Genomic DNA, 19,324 nt, shown 5'->3' on the forward strand with positions numbered 1-19,324 from the left:
GTGTTCTGGCCTCTGCAGGTGCTGCAATCATGTGATGCATAGAGATACATGTAGGCAAAACACCAGATATTTCTTTAAAGACCTATGTTGTTTTTATTCAGTCCTGACGTGGTGACATAAATCTACTTTGCTTTAAGTGTTTTTTTCTTTTTTATTAGCTAGCCTTCTCTTCCTGGAACTGCCCGATCCTACAATTGAGATGGATCTTAGGAAGAAACAGATGTATGAAACATTTTGGTTTCTTATGGTAACTCAATCCATTTGGGTTTCCATAACACAATATCCCAGACTTGGTAGCTTATAAACAACAGAAATTGATTTCCTACAGTCCTATAAATTGGCAAGCTCAAATCAAGGTTTGGCCAGAGCCACTGTGCGATAAGGGCCAGATTCTTGACACACAGAGGTATCTTTGAGCTCTGTCCTTATACTGCAGAAGTGAAGGAGCCTTCTGTGATATTTGTTATAATGGCACTAACCTCACTCATGAAAACTCCACTCTAATGTTGTAATCAAATCTTACAAGCTCTACTTCTATTTGTTGTTTGTTTGATACAGGGCCTGTCCTGGTTGTCCTGGAACTCACTCTATAGACCAGGCTGGCCCTCGAATGCCAACAACCACCTACCTCTGCCTCCTGAGTACTGGGAATAAAGGCGGGCACCACTATGCAAAGTCCACAGCTGGTGAAGAGAGTGCCGTCAATGTCATCTATGCCCCCTCCCCCCAGCTGCTTGCATAGTGCCTCCTAGCACTATGAAAGCTAACTAGCAGGTGGAAGACTCCTGCTCGGTTCCAGCTTGGCTTGTCTGAGTCCTGAAGCCGAAGAGTTTGGTATCTCTTGCACGTGTGCATCACAGCCCAGAGTCTTAAATTGTGTGGTTTACTTGGGATGTCTGTAAAGACATGGCAGCAGGAAATGGGCCGCAGGTGAGGGGAGGAAGAGGTCCTCATGGGGCCGGGAACAGGAGAACACATGTAATATGAAAGTGCATGGAGTAAATCCTGAGGGTGGAGATGGGGAAGTGAGGGACAGACAGAAAGCTTGACCACAGCCAAGGATACATGAAGAATCCATTTGGAAACCTATACTTTATAAGGTAACTGAAATATACAATTAAAAAAGCAGAGTCTGAATGGAGGTACCGTGCCTGAGTGGACAATGCTGCTCGGAGAAGCCAGGGATTAGCAAATGAAAATCCCCGTGCTGGGTATGAGACACCTCCCATGAGCTGCTGCTGAGCAGGAGAGTCCCAGAGGCTCCCCAACAACACAGGCTATTGGCACTGTCACCGTTACTCACCAGAATTAGGTGGTAAGACTGGGTTTCATCAAATTCTAGAAAATTCTAGAAAAACTGACTTGGAGATTGGAGCAAAATTTTTAGTAAGAAAAGACAGATCTTTATGGCCTTAACCTCAGAATTTAATTTTGAGTGGGCACATGGCTAGGGGGGTAGGGGGGGATGCTGACAATGTCATAACAGTGTTCAAGAACATGGACTTGTCAACTGAAGACCCCCCAAAGATGTGGGTCACCACCCTATCTAAAGTGAGCATTATTTATACATTCTTACAGCATTCTTATAAATTCTGAAAAAAAAAATAAACGCATACTGTTGCAAGGATCCTCTGAAAAGTCACTCGCATTTTCTAAGTGAAAAACTTAGAGCTTGAGCATCTTTGAGAAGATCCACTTATGTGAGGCTTTTTAAATGGTCCAGCAAACAAAGCGAATGGAAAACCCTTTGGCAAGCATGGCTTCATCGGGCTCTCTCTTCACTTCGCTCCTGTGATGCCAGGAGTTTCATTTGCCTGATAAACACAACAGCGGCAGTAGAGGGAAGTTTCTCTCCGAAAAAGGAAAGGCATGAATAGGTAAACATTTACGAATAAAGAAAGTATGAAGAAAAAATCTTTACTCCTTCACAAAGAGTTGAAAAGATTTCTGGCTTAAAGATAAAAAACAAACAAAACAAAAGGCAGGCGGGCAGGCAGGCAGCCAAACAAACAACTCCACGCAGTGTGAGCTATTTCCTGGGGAAGGAGATGGTGTCTGTCCTCTATTCACCAGGTAAGTGGGTCTAAGCTTTACACTAAGAGCACATAATGAGAGCAGCTAAGTTAATCATGGCAAAAACATGGTGAGGCCAAAGGGTAAAGCACGAACGCTAGGACACAAAGCAGAAGTCAGTGGCACGAATGACATGTCTCGCTCTTGTCTTTCAGTGACAGTCCAGTGTTACAGTTTGCTTTAAACTGCTCTCATGTCATACGTGAACTGGATTTCCAGTGTAGAACATCAAGTAAAGAGTTTAACAGCATCTCAAGATTCATGATATCTTGGCAGGGACCTCTTACACGGACTAACATAAGTTGGTTCTCAGAAAGATAGTAGTGGATTTTCAAATACGAACTTAAGTGACTGCCTGCCGGCCTCCATACCACAAAGCTGCCTTGTCCTGGTTACTAACTGATGACTTTCACACCATACATTCATTTTTCTCCTTTCCTTATCTTCCCCTATTAACTACTATGTCCTAGCAGCATTTCTTTATTTGGACAGTTCGCTTATGTCATCAATACGTCAAGTAGAAAAGATTAAACCATTAAATCAAGGGTTCCAGACTCTGGACCTATATATTAGGCAAATTCAACCTGTGGACATGGTGGCTTTTGTCTGCCTGATAGATAAAAAATTTGGAAATATCATACCAACATTTGGATTTCTGGAGTTTCTTTATAAACTCAGGGGTTTTCAATGTGGGACCAGAGGTTCACACGGCCAGGACCTGATGGAACAGAATGTTTTGAAGCCTCTTTAGTCCCTGTTGCTCATACTCAGCTAGTTCCCATCTGCTTCCTCCAGATGTGAATACAGGACCCTCACATTAAATTGACCCGGACAGTAGTGGTGGAGGATGTGTACACATGATTATGAATCAATGATTGAGCATGACCTAACAGATAAGCAAAACTCATAGGAGTTAAAAAACTATAATTTGTATTAATTCATTCCTGTAACATCCATCGATGCACCACTGAAAGTAAAATAGTCTTGTAAAAATAAACAAAACAGATTCCTGGTTATAAACACAATGAAAGGAGAAGTTAACAGCTAATCCACAGAGCTGTATGTTAGTCTACAGACCTGCATGCTAATCCACAGAGCTGTATGCTAGTCTACAGACCTGCATGCTAATCCACAGAGCTGTATGCTAAACCCAGATACTTTATCCCCATTTTTCCTCTCCTGAGCTTATTCTTCCCCCAAACTATGACAGAAAAGTCATCATTTATTTTTTTAAAAGATTTATTTTTGATTAAGTGATTTCATGATGTAACACGGTTTTAAACAAAAATAGAGATCAGTATGAAAATAAAACCAACTGTACACATGAAAATATCTTTCCATCAAAGCATTTCATAATCATAAAAATACAACACAAGAGTTGGTGGCTCAGCTGACGGTAAGAATACAGACTTCCCAGAAAATGAACAACTGGTCCATAATTCAGTCCTAAATGCTGTGTAATGTCACTCATGAAGCACTCTAGGATACCTATCAACAATCTACATTATGTGCCTTAAAAAAATGTAAATGTAATGTAACTCTAATAGAAAATACCTCCCATTAGTATTCCCTGCTAAAAGTTACACGGAATAAATACAAAATGGGCTCAACAGAATCAGAAGTGTTTACTATTAACTGTGACCTGCGATACGGTGGACATGATGGGTGGGGCTGGTGAAGAGAAGTGGAAAGGCTTTAAAAAAAAAAATCACCTGTGCTCTACTGAAGTCTTAGAAATAAAATGTTTTTACAGAGCCTTAATATTAAAAAGTAAGCATTATTATAAAATTAGATTAATACTTTCAGTAAGAGGCAAGAGAGATGCATGTATTTTTATTCATTTATTTTTGGAACGCCTGCATCCCTGGTATAAAAAAATGTAATCTTACACACTTTCCAATGTGCTGACAGCCCCCCCATATTTTACTTATAATTTCACATAAAGAAAATAAGCTGTAATTACATCTTTTGGGGCATTAGGGTCCTAGAAGAACACTCCCAAGGTGTTTCTTGAATGCTACCCATCCCTTTTCACAGAAGGTGATTATTACCAGAACTTACCGATGATTTCTTACCTCCACTAGTAATAGCTGATTCACTTTGAATCATACGACATACCTATCAAGAGTTCTCAGGTTGTAATATCTTAAAAGAAAATTGGATATGAAGATATCATCTGCCCAAGGCCACCAGACAGAAAAATCACCAACAGCTAGAGCCATCCTGTGCTGTTGAGATGTTCAATCATAAAATCAGAATAAAGGCCCTTGAAGATCAAAAGCTAAGCAAATGTACCTGCTGTCTTGAGTAACTTCTTCCATAGGAAAACTCATTAGGTCTCCTTTTGCAATTCAGTAACCTCATACTTTGGATATTTGCTTTCCGGAAAAATAGTAACTATTTAAATCAGCACTAGATAGTGTGAGGATGTCTCAAAAGCTATGCTAATGTCAGCTGTGAAAACAAATTAAGCATAATGAAATAAAAGCACTTTTTTACTTCACAGTGTCCAATGGTAGTAACAATAACTTTCAAGTTTAAAAAAAAATCTGTAATAAGCCGGGCAGTGGTGGCACACGCCTGCAATCTCAGCACTCTGGGACGCAGAGGCAGGTTTATCTCTGAGTTCGAGGCCAGCCTGGTCTACTGAGTGAGTTCCAGGACAGCCAAGACTACACAGAGAAACCTTGCCTCAGAAACAAAACAAAACAAAACAAAAACCCCTGCAATAATATAATGCAAATTGTTGAACTCCCTAATCAGGCTATGTCTGATTGTGGCCTTAATACTTTGGAGTTAAAAATCATATTTTGTAATACAGGAAATGCTAGCCTACTGAAGTCATACAAGGGTATTTCCCACCAGGTAGACAGCCAATCAATGCCTTCACTAAACACAAATGCATTGTTCTCAAAACCAAAGTGGACCACATTCTTAGCCCCACTAGCATGCTCTGCTTCTGTCCCATTGTTCCCTTCTGTGATCTTAACTCCTGTGCCTTATTCTGTGCCTTCACCCGTAACCCAGATTGCTCTGATAGGACCCAAAGCATTCACTCTACCCACAGTGCCAGTTCCTTAGAATGCAGCTGTCACTCCGGAATCTTGACAGTAGTTGGCATCACATTACCAAAGTGGTCCAATTGCCAGGCATCTCTTTTCTGCTTTTTATTTTTAATCATCCTTTTAATGGTGGCCGTTGGCCCTAAGTGTCAGCTCCAAAGCCTTTAGTTTTTCTGGCATTCCTTTGCTTCTGTGCTAGACAAATTGTGTAAAAATGCAACAGAACTTCAAAGCAAATACATTCCTCCAACTAGAATAGGCTTCCAAGGGGCATTCCCATTAATTTAAAGTCAAGTCACATGGGAGTAGGGTGGCTGATTGAGGATGCCTCTCGTCAACAGCTGGCCTGAATCTCAAGCTGGGAGGATGGGCCGTATTCTTCAATTGTATGTTGCTTCTCATGTGGGGTTAGTAATGCCTTTTACCAAGAGAATGGCCTCATTTCCTGTCCCTGGAACTTTCTGAATGAAGTTAAATTGGATAAAATTCTAGAGTCTTCATTATAAGATGTATGCCTTGTTAGAAGCAGCTATGTGCAAAAAGGAAAAAGAAAAGTCATTTGAACAAACATCAGAAGACAGAAAGAAAAACAGAACTTGCTATGGTCCCTTCCTGCATGTCACTGGGATTCAGCTGCCAGGCCTCTGAAGACTTGGGGTTATCAAAAATTAATAATGCAAGCCAGGCCTCTGTCTGTTCCATACTCTTGCTTCTACATAATCCCCACAAAAGCCAAACTCCTGTGCTGTGCAAACCCACTGAACACAATCAGATTTGTCTTAAATTCCTTCCACAGGCAGTAAATAAATATACTCCTTTCTCCACAGCCTCTGCAGGAGTGACACATTTTAAGTGTGCTTAAGAAAGTGAGAGTTTGGAAAAGTAAAGCATTTGAAAGTTGAGCATACTAGTACAACATGAAGTCTTCATAATTTTTGAGATGACACAAGATTGTGACAACAAAGTCACACCTCATCACTTACTCATGAAATGAGCCTGAGCCCAGGAAGGACTCGATACTTCTCCCTAACTCAGCACTGAGGACCAAAAGAGAATGTGCCAGCAAGCACTGTGAAACTCCTCAGCATTGTGCAAACATCCCCCAAGCCCCCACCTTTGCTGGGTACTTTCATCATGGTGGTGGTGAATAGGTAGATAGATCTCAGCCATTTTTCTTCTTTAAGACTAGAATTAATTTTCTAAGAATGTTTGTAAGTGCTATACTTTCATTTTATACAATGTATTCCCTCTCTAATTCAATTGTCTTTTTATGTTTACTTATTACAGAGTGGCCATTAAATTATAAATACAACATACGCTAGGAAACTATGACTTCCATTCATTTTGTGCACAAGAAAAATGTTGTGATCCCATATGTGGTTTGGACTCAGGAGCTGCGATGTTTTACACTGAAAATAGAACACACGTTGTACTACAGATACTGAAGGAAATTTTCAGAATGCATTTTGGCATTTCTTTGATAATTTGAAGATCTTCGTGTTGCCCATTTATAGCTCAGCCCCAGTCTACGTACTTTAACCCTTTATTGTATGAGTGTGCTTTGGGCCTCAAGACTTATCAGCATTGATGTTCTACGACACCCTTAAGTTACCAACAGAAATGGCACATATATGATGATGTCTTTTAGCTACATAGTTTCACATACATCCAAGCCTCTGGGATGAATGAGCTATTCTCCATTCATCAATTGTAGAATTTCATCTTTCATTTAAAATGCCTTTGAAACCGTAGCTTACTAGTCCCCTCTAGTAGACTATGAGCATCTTTCTGAAGGCCAGAATCAAAATCCTGTAGCTCCATCATCAAATGCCGTGGCTGGCAGGGAGGGGATGCCAACAGTATGCCTGTGCTCTGGAAGATGATACATACACGGTGCATCGAAACTGTCTTTTACACTGTTAGTGGCATCATTCATAAATCCCTTAAGCAAAAGCAAAGAGCCAAGTTATCGGTGTTCACAGTCCAGAAGAACATATTTGTGGATATTTCTAGTTGTAGAATACAATACGATCTAATTTATTCTACAGATGTGTTATTTAACTTCTATAGAGCTATTATTGTCTGTTTTTGTTTTGCCCATGAAAAAAATAATAGGTTATCACGGTTTTCTGATATGCTAGCTACAGTTTTGATAATTCCCAATTATCAACCAGTGCCAACCAGGACTAAATTCTATTACTTTAGGGATGTTTGGATACACTGAAACTGTTATTTAAGAAGCTGGGTGCCTTAGCATCAACAGCAAAACAGCATTTATTAGAAATAGTTAAAGAGACTTTATTTAAAATCTCTTTTGCCTAGTAATATGGCAGATGGTGGCAAAGTGACTCAAAGCAAATGAACGCTAACGGGGTCTATAAATGTATTTTTGAAAGAAGAGCAGCTTTCTCCTAACAAGCCCTGCGACAGCTGTTAGGGAAATGCTCTGACGCATGAAAATGTGGTTTTAAAAATGTGGCAGTGTGCTGTTTCCCTTATGATGAAAAAATACAAACAAGTAAAAGCAGTTTGCAAAAATTAAATATATACTTGTATTCGTGACAAATAAGTACAAACTAATAATTCCAGTCAAAAATTTTTAGTCATTCTTTTTTTTCTGGTCCAATTATGGTATACAAATAAATATTCCACATATCTTTTCCAGGCTTCTGTACTTTGTCTTATCCTGGAACATCTGTATCTTTAACACAGTAACACGACACGAGTCGCATTCCTCTTCAGGGTCCCAACAGTAAACACAGCTTCACTAACAGGAGGATAACTGTTCTTACAAAACACTTATGAGAACTATACATGTAAAATGTGAACTTACCCACATCCCACAACAGGAGGTCCATGATACTTATAAACAAAGATTCTCAAAGCAACGTTCAGATAATGCCCGTAAGCCCTCAGGCTGGCACACTGAATGCCAATCCAATGGCTTTAACACCCTCAATTCCACTTCCCCAGATTATGTGTCTGATAGTTATGGTCATAAATCAAGGAGCAAACAATGGTGTGGGATAGCCCCCAAAGCAATTAAAGTGAAGGAAATCTTTTCATCAAATTAAGGAGACCTGTCTGTCAATGAGGACATGCAGTTTCTGAGAGACCATAGAAAAAATTTTTTTCTTGATATTAATAAGAAAATTATGCATCAGTGAAAATGCAGGCTTAGAAATACAGTACTGAGAGCTTCACTTTATGGAATCTTCACTGATGAGCGAAAGTGGAATTCTTAATGCTAAAGAGAGCTGAGCTGTGTGGCATTGCTGATGGCTCCCTAACCAAGCTTAGTGCTTAATGAGGCTATACAAATAAAAAGCAGTGGGGAGAAATACGAAATATCTGTAATAAATGCCATCCTGTAAAGTAGTTGATGGATGGAAGAGAGTCTAATGCATTTTAAATAAATGCATATCATACTATCACATATAGTGAGTCTTAAAAAATTATTACTTAGATGTACAGTCCTTGCAGTGGTTGACATGGCACTGTGAAGGAAGGCTGATTTAGAAGCTACTTCTCTTGGGTTCGTCAGGTGATGGAGCTGCTGTTAGTCACATTGTAATGTCCCTTTGACTTTGGTACGTTCAGTGCAAAATACATTGGGGAAGTTTCTTAACCTTTAGAAAAATAAAAGGCCCTTTAGTTCCCTTGAGCGTGCTTAAAAGGGTACATACTACCAAGATGCCCGAGTAAGCATGGAACATGAAGATGGAGAGGTGGTACATACAATATGGTAGGTAGGTCCTTATATACATCTTAAAGAACAAAAATATAATGAACCTATGGGGGAAAAAAACCCAACAGAACTCACGGTGTACATTTTCCTGATATGCTGTGATTAATTGCTAGATATTTTAAAATTGTTTTCATGCATTATAAAGCATAAAATCTGTCATTAGTAATTCATTGAATAAGTTTGTCTTCAGCCATAGTGACACACATACCACTTGCATATACATTGTCACACAGACCACCTTATTGCAAATCTTTAAGGTTACCTCATACTGACTTGGTTTCGCTTTCACTCTTGTCCTGTGAAGGTTAAAACCTATAGTGCACACCATGCAGGCACTCATAAGCAAGAAACGAATATTCTGTTATAACTCAGGGCTTAAACAAATGTACTTTCAGGAAATTTACTTTTTTATATGATATTCTTTCACTCCCACTAATTTAGAGATTGGGTTGCTGCTGCCAGTTTGGCTTGAAGTGTGTTTACGGGAGAGTTTCAAGATTCTCCCAAGTCCCGAAAAGCCACCATGGAGTTGATCACGTACAGGTCTGTCTTTAGCTTGGAACATAACAAATGGGACAGGTTTGGCAGTCAAGAACTGTTGATTGAAAGACTGTTGGGTTGTTCCATGGGCACCAATCTCACCCCAATCCTTCCCAGAGGACTCACAGCCAGTCCCCAAACACAGGAGCACGTGTTCCCGGAGGACAGCACTCAGTTGGTTCTATTGGAAGCCTAGGCTTGAGGCTGCCAATGCTACATCACTCTTCTGGAGGTTGGCTTCCGAAACGGCCTGTCCGAAAGAGCTGAGCATTAACGCCTCCTGGTCACTCAAGTCCAAAGGTACTGGTCTCTTCAACTGCTGTCAAGAGTTTTTCATAAAGCATGGAAAAGGAAGGGTACGGAGGAAGATCCAGGCGGTTAAAACAAGTGTGGGCTCTGCAAACAGAAGAAACACAACACAGTTAAGCTGGGGGGCTGGGTAAAGAGAGATGTATGCTGTGCACGTACGCATGAGTAAATCTATGTGTGCATGTGTGTGTGTGTACTTGTAGGGAGAATATCTTGTGTACTGTATGAATGCACTGCTTGTCAATTAAAAACAAAACCAAAAAACAAACCTATGACCTATAAGAAAGGATAGAATAGAATGTGGGATATCTAGCAGGCAAAAAGGATTCTGGGATAGAGCCAGGCATGAGAGATTCATCTAGGAAGATGTGAGGAGGACAGACGCATGGTACCCGAGTAGAGGTAACTAGCCACATGGCAGAATGTGAATGAGTAAAAAAAAGGGTTATTTTAAGTTATGAGCAAGTCAGGGAAGAGCTGTATGGCGTAGCTGTCTGTAAATCTATTTTGAGTCTCATGATTCTGGGATCATGGGGCCAGGAAGAAAAACACCTACCTACCCTACTGCATGTACTGAGAGTGCTGCTTCTCTTTCATTTTCAAATTTATTTGTTACCATTTCCACAATTATTTGGGGGGGGGAGGGAAAGCAAAGCTATTCAACTAAAAAGGTCAGAGTTGCGCTGGGTGCAGTGGCACACACCTTTAATCCCAGCTCTCAGTAGGCAGAGGCAGGTGGATCAATGTGAGTTCGAGGCCAGCCTGGTCTATAATGTGAGTCCAGGATAGTCAAGGCTACACAGAGAAACTCGAAAATCAAAAATCAAAAAACAAAACAAAACAAAACAAAAAGCTCACTCAGAGTTTCAATTTTCTTAGGCGAGCAGGACACATATAATATTTTTTTCCCATGTCACCCTTTAGAAGATGTATTTAATGCATATTATTACTTGTTGAGTTGTATTAAGAACAAAAAAAAGCCAAGTTTAGTCTTTTTTTTTTCTTCCTCTCTGTTCAAAAGACCAGAATAAAGGCTCTGCAAAGCGATTCACTTTGATTCGCTTCGCTCCCAGCACGGCCAGTTTGCCTGGGTGTCCCTTGGATAATGTGTGGCTTGGACGGTTTTCATTTGCTTGGACAGAGAAGAACAGCGACTGTGTCTGAAGACCAGACTGTGGCTCAGAGTTTGGGGAAACTCCCTGGCTAGACTTGTCTATGGATGCCAGCAGATACTGTGACTGCTTTGAATTCCATGCTATAACCTGCCTCTCCCTCCTCATAACACAGAAAAATGCCCATTTAATCCCAGTTGTGTGCAGCATTCTTGTTTAGAAATACCTGCTCTTTTGCCAAGATGGGGGGATGAAGGGGGGGGTGTTTTCCTGTTATTTGTACCTGATTCACACACACACAAAGTCTCTAAATAGTACATCTTATCAAGGGTCAGATCTGTACTTTTGACACAGGATTGGAAGTGCCCTATCCTGAGCACACAACAGCTTGTTCACTAGAGCTAGGTGCTTCACACTTAAAAAAAAATCATGATTAGCAGTAGGATATTTGTGCAAAAGTAATGTGTAAATTTTACTGTTAAAAATCATTTCTTACTTGTGAGATAACATAATTACTATTTGATAGGTAATACAGAATTGGGGGAAGATTAAAACTTTGCTGTTGGGAGATTTGGGGTTGAACCCCGTTTCTACCGACTACGCCTGAGCTGTGTGATTTGGAATGTCTTACTGTAATTCTAAAACTCAATTCTTTTTTTTTTTAACCTGTAATGGAGGATTATTATAATAGGGTAATTTATCTTAGAAAGGTTTGAGGCTTCCATGAAATAACAGAAACATGCTTCACCGAATGGCTAGCACCCGGTGTCTGAGTAAATAATAATAGGTACATTGTTAGGTCCGTTTCCCTGTCATGAAGAGGATTCTATCCCGAGTCCTCTGAGTGCTGCCTTCAATGCATTGCCCAGTGATAACAGAGACCCATGGAAAACATGACCTAATAAAGAGATGATGAAGCAGGTGTGTGTTCGCGTGACTTATGGGAAACAGGAAATTTCAAGGGCTCTGTTAAAATAGCACCGAAGTATCCCGGCTCAGGTTTCCCACTTCTGATACCTCCAACTCTGAGACATACTGGTGGGAATCACCTCATCAGTCTTTGAAGGCAAACTCCAAACAAAGCAAAACCAAACCAAAAAAAAAAAAAAAAAAAAAAAAAAAAAAAAAAAAAAAAAACCCAAACATCCTAGTACTGCATTTAACATAATCCTGATACCTCTTTATGATGGAGCCCAGACCTGAAACTCAAGGCAAAAAAAAAAAATTTTTTTTTTTTTTTTGAGACAGGGTTTCTCTGTGTAGCCTTGGCAGTCCTGGACTCCCTTTGTAGACCAGGCTGGCCTCGAACTCAGGTAGATCCACCTGCCTCTGCCTCCCGAGTGCTGGGATTAAAGGCATGCGCCACCATGCCCGGCAAGGCAAAAATTTTAATAACATGCTACATCAGGGTCCCAAGGATGGCTTAAAAATCTATCTGATGTGAAACTCTGAAATTATTTAAAAACAAAAGTAAAAAATTCTGAAAATAAAAAATAAACGGTTTCATTTTTTTTTTCTTCCAGGGGAGTTGAGGGATAAAGATAGATATGAAATATACGTTGAGCAGAATAACATGTCAGGCTGTGTGCAACAGCCAGAGAACATGCATTATCCCATTTGACTGAAATATGGTAGCTGTGCATTCCTTGTTTGTTTGTTTGTTTTTAATTTCCATTGCTTTGTTTAACAATCTACTTCCTCTTAGCATTCACTGTTTGCCACTCTTTTTAATGCTTCTATTGTGGTGAAGTTTACCACTGTGGCTGTTTTTACATGCTCAGGCTGTGGCATCTAAATGCATTTACATGGTGCAGTTGACTGTTAGCTTGAAAAGACCTAGAATTACCTAGACAATGACGAGCCTCTGGGCCTGTTTGTCAGAGATCACCCACATTAGCCTGGCCTTGTGGGGCACGCCTAGGAGGGATTGTCCACACTGGATTATTTGAAGTAGAAGGGCCCACACTAACTATGGGGAGGCACCATCCTAAATTAAAGTCTTGGACACATGGTACCTGAGTAGAGGTAACTAGCCACACAGCAGAACGTGGATTAGTAAAAAAAAAAAAAAAAAAAAGGGTTATTTTAAGTTATGAGCTAGTCAGAGAAGAGCTGTATGACCTAGCTGTTTGTAAATCTGTTTTGAGTCTCATGATTCTGGGATCATGGGGCCAGGAAGAAAAACACCTACCTACCCTACTGCTGTACTGAAAGTGTTTCTCTTTCATTTTCAAATTTATTTGTTACCATTTCCACAATTATCTGGGGGAAAAGCAAAGCTATTCAACTAAAAAGGTCAGAGTTGCTCTGGGTGCAGTGGCACTAGCGCTCACTGATCTGCTCCCTGACTGTGGATACTGTATGGTCAGCCACAAACCACCGGAGGCCCCTGCCGCCATGACAGAGATGCCCCCATGAACTCTGAGCTAAGGTCGGCTTGAAGGGGTGGGGGTTGGGGGAGGAAAGGGGTTGGGCACGGGGGTGGGGGGGTGGGGGGGAGGCAGGACTAAAACACAGGAACCAGCCACCAGCACCTCCCTCCAGCTCCAGAAGGTTTATGGATGGCACCGGAAACTGCCTCCACCAAACAGCAAAGGCATCTTGTTTTTCCTGCCCCTGCGCCCTGGAACTCGCTGTTCTGTTTTTTGTCTGTGATTTTTACTGCTCTGTATACTTGAGCAAAGTGGAATCTTAAGATATGTGTGCATTGTGTCTGGCTTATTTAACTTTGCATACTGTTTTTAAGGTTCATGCTGTAGCCGCGGCTCAGAATTCCCTTCATTCTTAAAGCTGAATAATAATTCCACTGTGCGTATCCCATGATTCGCTCATCTACCCATCCATCGGCAGAGATGGGGTTTGTTTCCACCTGTGGCTATTATAAATACTGCTGCTACGAACACAGACACAGACAAATCTGCTTAAATGACTGTTTTTAGTCTTTGGGAGAGAGAGAGAGAGAGAGAGAGAGAGAGAGAGAGAGAGAGAGAGAGAGAGAGAGAGAGAGAGAGAGAGAGAGATATCCAGAAGAAGAATATGGGAACATGGTATATTTAATATTTTAAAGACGCCACCACAGTTTTCCATCGTGGTCTCATATTTTCCATTCACATCAGCAGTACACAGGAGGAGTCCTAATTGCTTGGTATCTTCGCCAACACTCATTTCTCTGTGTCTTATTTATCGTCTTACGGTTTCTGTTGCTAAAATGAAACAGCGGGACCAAAGCAGCTCGGGAAGGAAGAGGGTTGATTTGACTTACACTTCTACATCATCGTCTATCACTGCAGGAAGCCAGGACAGGAACTCAAGCAGGGCAGGAACCTGGACAACGGAGCTGAGGCAGGGGACACGGAGGGGCGCTGTTCACTGGTTTGCTCATCGTGACTTGCTCAGCCTGCTTTCCTATAGAAGCCAGGACCACCAGCTCAGGGATGGCAGCACCCACAAGGCGCTGGGCCCTCCCGCATCAATCACTAATTAGGAAAATGCCCTGCAGCCTTGCCTACAGCCCTATCTTGTAGAGGCATTTTCTTAATTGAGGGTCCCTGTAGCTTATGTCAAGTTGACATACAACTAGCCAGCATACCTATATTTCTTTAAACTTTTTAAATAGCCATCCTAATGGGTGTGAAGTTCATTCATTTTTCTGAAGCATTAGCATTCATATGGATTTGTCTAAATGTTACATTAAAAAAAAAAAGGATGCCCTTGCTGGATTTGAAGAAGCAAGCTGCCATGAATCCCACAGCCTAAAGGAATGAAATGTCGTAATAACCTAAAGGAGATTAGAAACACACCCTTCCCTGGTTGAGCCTTCAGATGAGAAAGGACTCCCAGGAGACACCCAATTCCAGCTTCACTAGGCCATGCCTGGGCCCTTGCACCAAGGATAGAGGGAGACAAGAAGAAGGCGTTGTTTTAAAGCATTAAGCTTGCATGGTGTGTTTTGCAGCAACCAGAAACGAGTAACAAGTGTCAAGGCCATCAAACACGCAAGGGAAGGCATGGGGTATGAAGATGATTTAATCTGATACAATCATGAGTCAAGGGCTGATGCTGAAGCAAGGCAGAAGAACAGGAGCTCTGTAGGACTCTTTCAGTTTCTGTACCTTTGCTATTGTATCTTATCCAGGAATTTCCCCAAGCCTGGGCACTATAGTTCTCAATAGAACTGGAAGGACTGTACAATTTGTGTGTGTGTGTGTGTGTGTGTGTGTGTGTGCGCGCGCATGTCTGTGTGTCTATATGCATGTGCATGTGTGTGTGTATGAAAGAGAGAGAGACAGACAAATAGGCAGAGATAGAGAGGCAGAAAGAGAAACAGAGAGAGGCAGAAAGACACACACACACACACACACACACAGAGAGAGAGAGAGAGAAAGAGAGAGAGAGAGAGAGAGAGAGAGACAGACAGACAGACAGACAGACAGACAGACAGACAAAGATAGCTTGGAACACAAAATGTAGTTCAGGTTGGCACTGAACTCAAGACAAACCTCTTATCTTAGCCTTCCAAATAAGCTATGACTTCATCTCAGAACAGTATTTTTTTGCTACTAATCAGTCATGAGATATATTCACCACGACTGCTCCACAGTCTAATGCTTTTGTTGCTGCTTCTCAAGCTACACATGGTTGTAGAACATATAGTTATCATGGACTTCCTTCTGGATAAACAGATCCTCTGGAGAGAACCTATGTTCTGGAGAAGAAACTGTGGACAGATTAAATCGTTTTCCTAAGGCCAAAGCTAAGTAAGTGGTCAACAAAAACTAGTACCTCAACCCTGGGTCTCCTCAAGGAAGCCCACTGCTCAGCTGAGAACAGGGTGACGTCACTGCTCACTGGCTGCGTTCTATGCTTGCTAGTACCATGCAGCCTCTGCCTGTAGCTCTAAGTCCTCAGCACCACGCATGTGCTCGGTAGCATAGTCACATACATCTGTGGAAAAGGATTGGGGGCCAGGGGAGCTTTAGGGAATTTTTAAAGAACTACTCAGTGGCAGTAGCTCTAGGGACAATGGTCAAGTTTGGGTCACTCCGGAAGAACCCGGGAGATACCAGGGGATTTTAAGTGAGCAAACTGTCAAGCTGCATCTCAGGCTTACTGGAGAACAGAGACTCTCACTGGGGCATTTTGGAGGCCTCACAACCGCCTAAGGGGTTATTCACAACAGAGAGTTTGGGTGTTGCCTCTTGAGTGTCTAGCTCAGATGGTTTGGGGGGTCCCTGGTGGTCTGCATTTTAAGATCCAGTAAATGAATCTGATGTAGGTGGTCTCCACCAACGGAGAGACACCAAGCCAATCAGAAATACAATATCTAAACTGGATAGCCACATTGACATTCTGTGTGCTTGCAAATATTTCCAAACTGCATACAAACAAGCCAGCATTGCTAATAAGGAAATTGAGGAATAGTGTGGTTAGATAAATTGCCCGATATTTACCATCAGCTTGTTGTATGAGCCAAGTACAAGAAAGAAAGAGGAAAAAAGGCAAACAAAACAGAAACCTCTGAGGCTTTTCACACTCCCCCACCCCACCCCCCACCCTCGATTCCAAGTCCTTAAAAAACTAGGGGAAAATGCCAGGAGGGCCTCTGGACTGTTGACATTGGCAGCACAAGTGCACCCGGCTTTTCAGTCTCGGTAGGAGAATGTTTTTTCAAACCTTCCAAAGCCAGCCACCCTGAAGCCATAATGAGTTTAGCTCACTTCAGTCTACGCAGCCAGGACCACTCAAGGAAAGCAAGTCTGCTCCCATCCTTGGGAAACCATGCTGGCATCAACGGGGAGATTCTCCAGACTTTCAGATTTGTGATCTGACTTCATGGCTGTCTTGGTGCTTTCTGGATTTTCCTGATGTTAAACAGCCCCCCACCCCCCACCCCCACTTGCCCTCTTTTGCATTTCCTGTGGCTAGCCAGTTATCTGAAGCCAGTAAGCAGTGCCACAGCTGTTTTCATAAGCCACTTAGTTGATTAATGAGTGCATAGCGTCTCTGTCTGCATTGAACATACTTACTCAGTCACTTAGTCTACCCCCCAAAAGGGATTGTTTTTGTACAAGCACCCAAAATGTTTGTACAAGAAGAAATTAAAATTAAGATTTTAAAATGAGGGGGTAAGAAAACAATGAATCTTGTCTTAAATAACATGTATAATACAAAAAATAAAATAGGCTGTCACTAAATAAATCCTTTTCATATGCTTTATAAATTAAAAAGTGTCAACACTCTCCTCTTTGATGTACAGTGATGTCTTGTCCTTTACACCTCAGTTGTCTTATTCCTCTTTATACTTTTTCATCAAGAAATTCATCAGTCAGCCAGGCATGGTGGCGCACCTCTTTAATCCCAGCACTCAGAGGCAGGCGGATCACTGTGAGTTCCAGGCCAGCCTGGTCTATAAAACAACAAATACTTAAAAACACACTGGAGGAAGTGCAGTGGTACACGCTATAATCCCAGCACTCAGAATGCAGAGGCAGGCAGATCTCTATGAGTTTGAGGCAAGCTTGGCCTACAGAGCAAGTCCAAAACTGTAAGGATACACAGAGAAACTCTGTCTCAAAAAACCAAACCTAAACCAAAAAACCCTGGAGGCCAGGCAGTAGTGGTGCATACTTTCAATCCCAGAACTCAGAGTTAGGTGGATCTCTTATAAATCTGAGGCCAGCCTCGTCTACAGAGCAAGTTCCAGGACGGTTAAAGATACAAAGAAAAATCCTGTCTCAAAAAACCTAAACCCCAACCAACCAACCAAACAAAACCCAACCCAACAACAACAACAACAACCCCAAAAGGAAACAAAAACAACAAAAATCATCCTGGAGAGTTATGGAAGGTCTCAAAAAACCCAAACCCCAAACCAACCAACCAAACAAAATACAACCCAACAACAACAACAACAACAAAATCCAAAAGAAAATGAAACAACAATAAAAACCATCTTGGAGAATTATGCAAGGACCCTGAGACGTATCATTTCTCAACATCAAATGTTTCGCAATGTTTATACTCTCAAACTGACTTATCAAGTCCAAATCTGAGCTAGCTGCAAGTGTGCACGGGTAGCTGAGAGAGGCAGGAGTGTTCCCAGTTCTAGCAGCTCTTGTGGCTGGAGGAGAAAATTCTCGCCTTCTTTAGTGCATCTCCAGGGGCCCTGTGCTCACATCTCTACTCCTGTTCTGGCTTTTCAAGTTCCCAACTCAGGGACCTATGGGTGTTCAGGAAGAATCAAAGTCCTTTCATGTCTAGAATCTCACTAGCAGAAAAATACCCATATTATTTTCCCCCTTAAAGGTGCCATAGCATGAAAATTTGCCATGTGCACGCAAAGTATCTTTGATGATCTACAACTTGCACGGCACCTTCCTTACTCCTTTACTTGTCAAACAAACGTTCACGGATGGCAAGCACTGAGCTTTCAGGTGGATGAGGAAGAAGAGTTTGGGCTGCCCTGAAAGCAAATGAAGCGTAAGGGTCAAGTAGCCTGTGCTCTGTACTAGGGAGTCTGCCCAGGGCAGGTGGTTCTAAGACCCAGCATGCCTTTGGCTCTGTTTGATAAACCATTACTCCCAGATCTGGTCTGTATTTTTCCTGAAGACTGAGACTCCTTTGTTTAATTAATCCAAAAAATTTGTAGTTCAGCATATAATACAATAGTCACGCGTCTGTTCAGCAATGTTGGGGAAGGCTTTCTTGAGGATACTGTCTAGGCCAAGGCTCCAAGGATCTTTAGGTGTGCAACGCTTTTCTGGCTGAACAAGAAGGATGTTTCCCAACAGATGGGATGGAAGTCTGGGAGAGAAAGCACTGCACCAACAGGAAACCAGAGAAGCACAAGTGACAAGGGCCAAAGCAGGACAAGGCCAGAAAGGCGGGATGGCCAGAGGGAGGCTGGTGTGTCAATGCAAAAGCCCTTTTCCAGTTATTTCCTGCATGAAAGGGAACAGGAAGATAACAGAGGCACCATTAAATAAGGCAGAGAACACAGGAGCTAGATAAAGGATAGAAGGCAAACCATGGTTGTAATCAGCATGTGAAATCCAAAATTACCGGTTACCCAGAGTTGACAGGTTCAGTAAAGGTACCCAGTGCCAGTTTTCTTAGCCTGGGTAGCATTATTTGCACAAATAAAGGTATAACTTGCTATAACTTAATGTCTTTAATTCTTTAAAAATGCTAATAATTTCTCTAGTACCCTTATTAATTACCTACTTGGACTAGGAGGTTTAGAATAGAAATACTTGCTGACACAGGTCACAAATATCTATGTAACCTATGACAGCATCCTGCCGTTCCTGACACAACCAGGTGACCAATAAACATGGCCTAACGGGACGGAAATCTATGATATTTATTACTCTAACTACTTGTTTCCCATAGTAGTTGGTGGACAAAAATGCTAATTACTTGTTCCTATAAAGACTACCGCTTTTCCCTTTATGTCTTACGGTGATTCGGGCAGAGATCAA

At 41.6% G+C, this 19,324-nt stretch overlaps 1 protein-coding gene across 4 annotated transcripts in view; it reads right to left on the reverse strand.

The window, feature by feature from the left end:
• Positions 1-7,663: 7,663 nt before the first annotated feature.
• Positions 7,664-19,324, reverse strand: part of HECW2 (HECT, C2 and WW domain containing E3 ubiquitin protein ligase 2) — a 348,102-nt gene continuing 336,441 nt past the window's right edge. For all 4 annotated transcript variants that reach the window (XM_084779445.1, XM_084779446.1, XM_084779447.1 and 1 more), the window contains one exon: positions 7,664-9,819. In XM_084779445.1, the coding sequence (XP_084635571.1) occupies positions 9,708-9,819 (112 nt within the window). In that variant the 3' untranslated portion in view covers positions 7,664-9,707. The remainder of the gene's footprint in view (positions 9,820-19,324) is intronic.

Source organism: Acomys minous (genome assembly GCF_964271855.1).
Source record: "Acomys minous genome assembly, chromosome: 4".
Lineage (NCBI taxonomy): Eukaryota > Metazoa > Chordata > Mammalia > Rodentia > Muridae > Acomys > Acomys minous.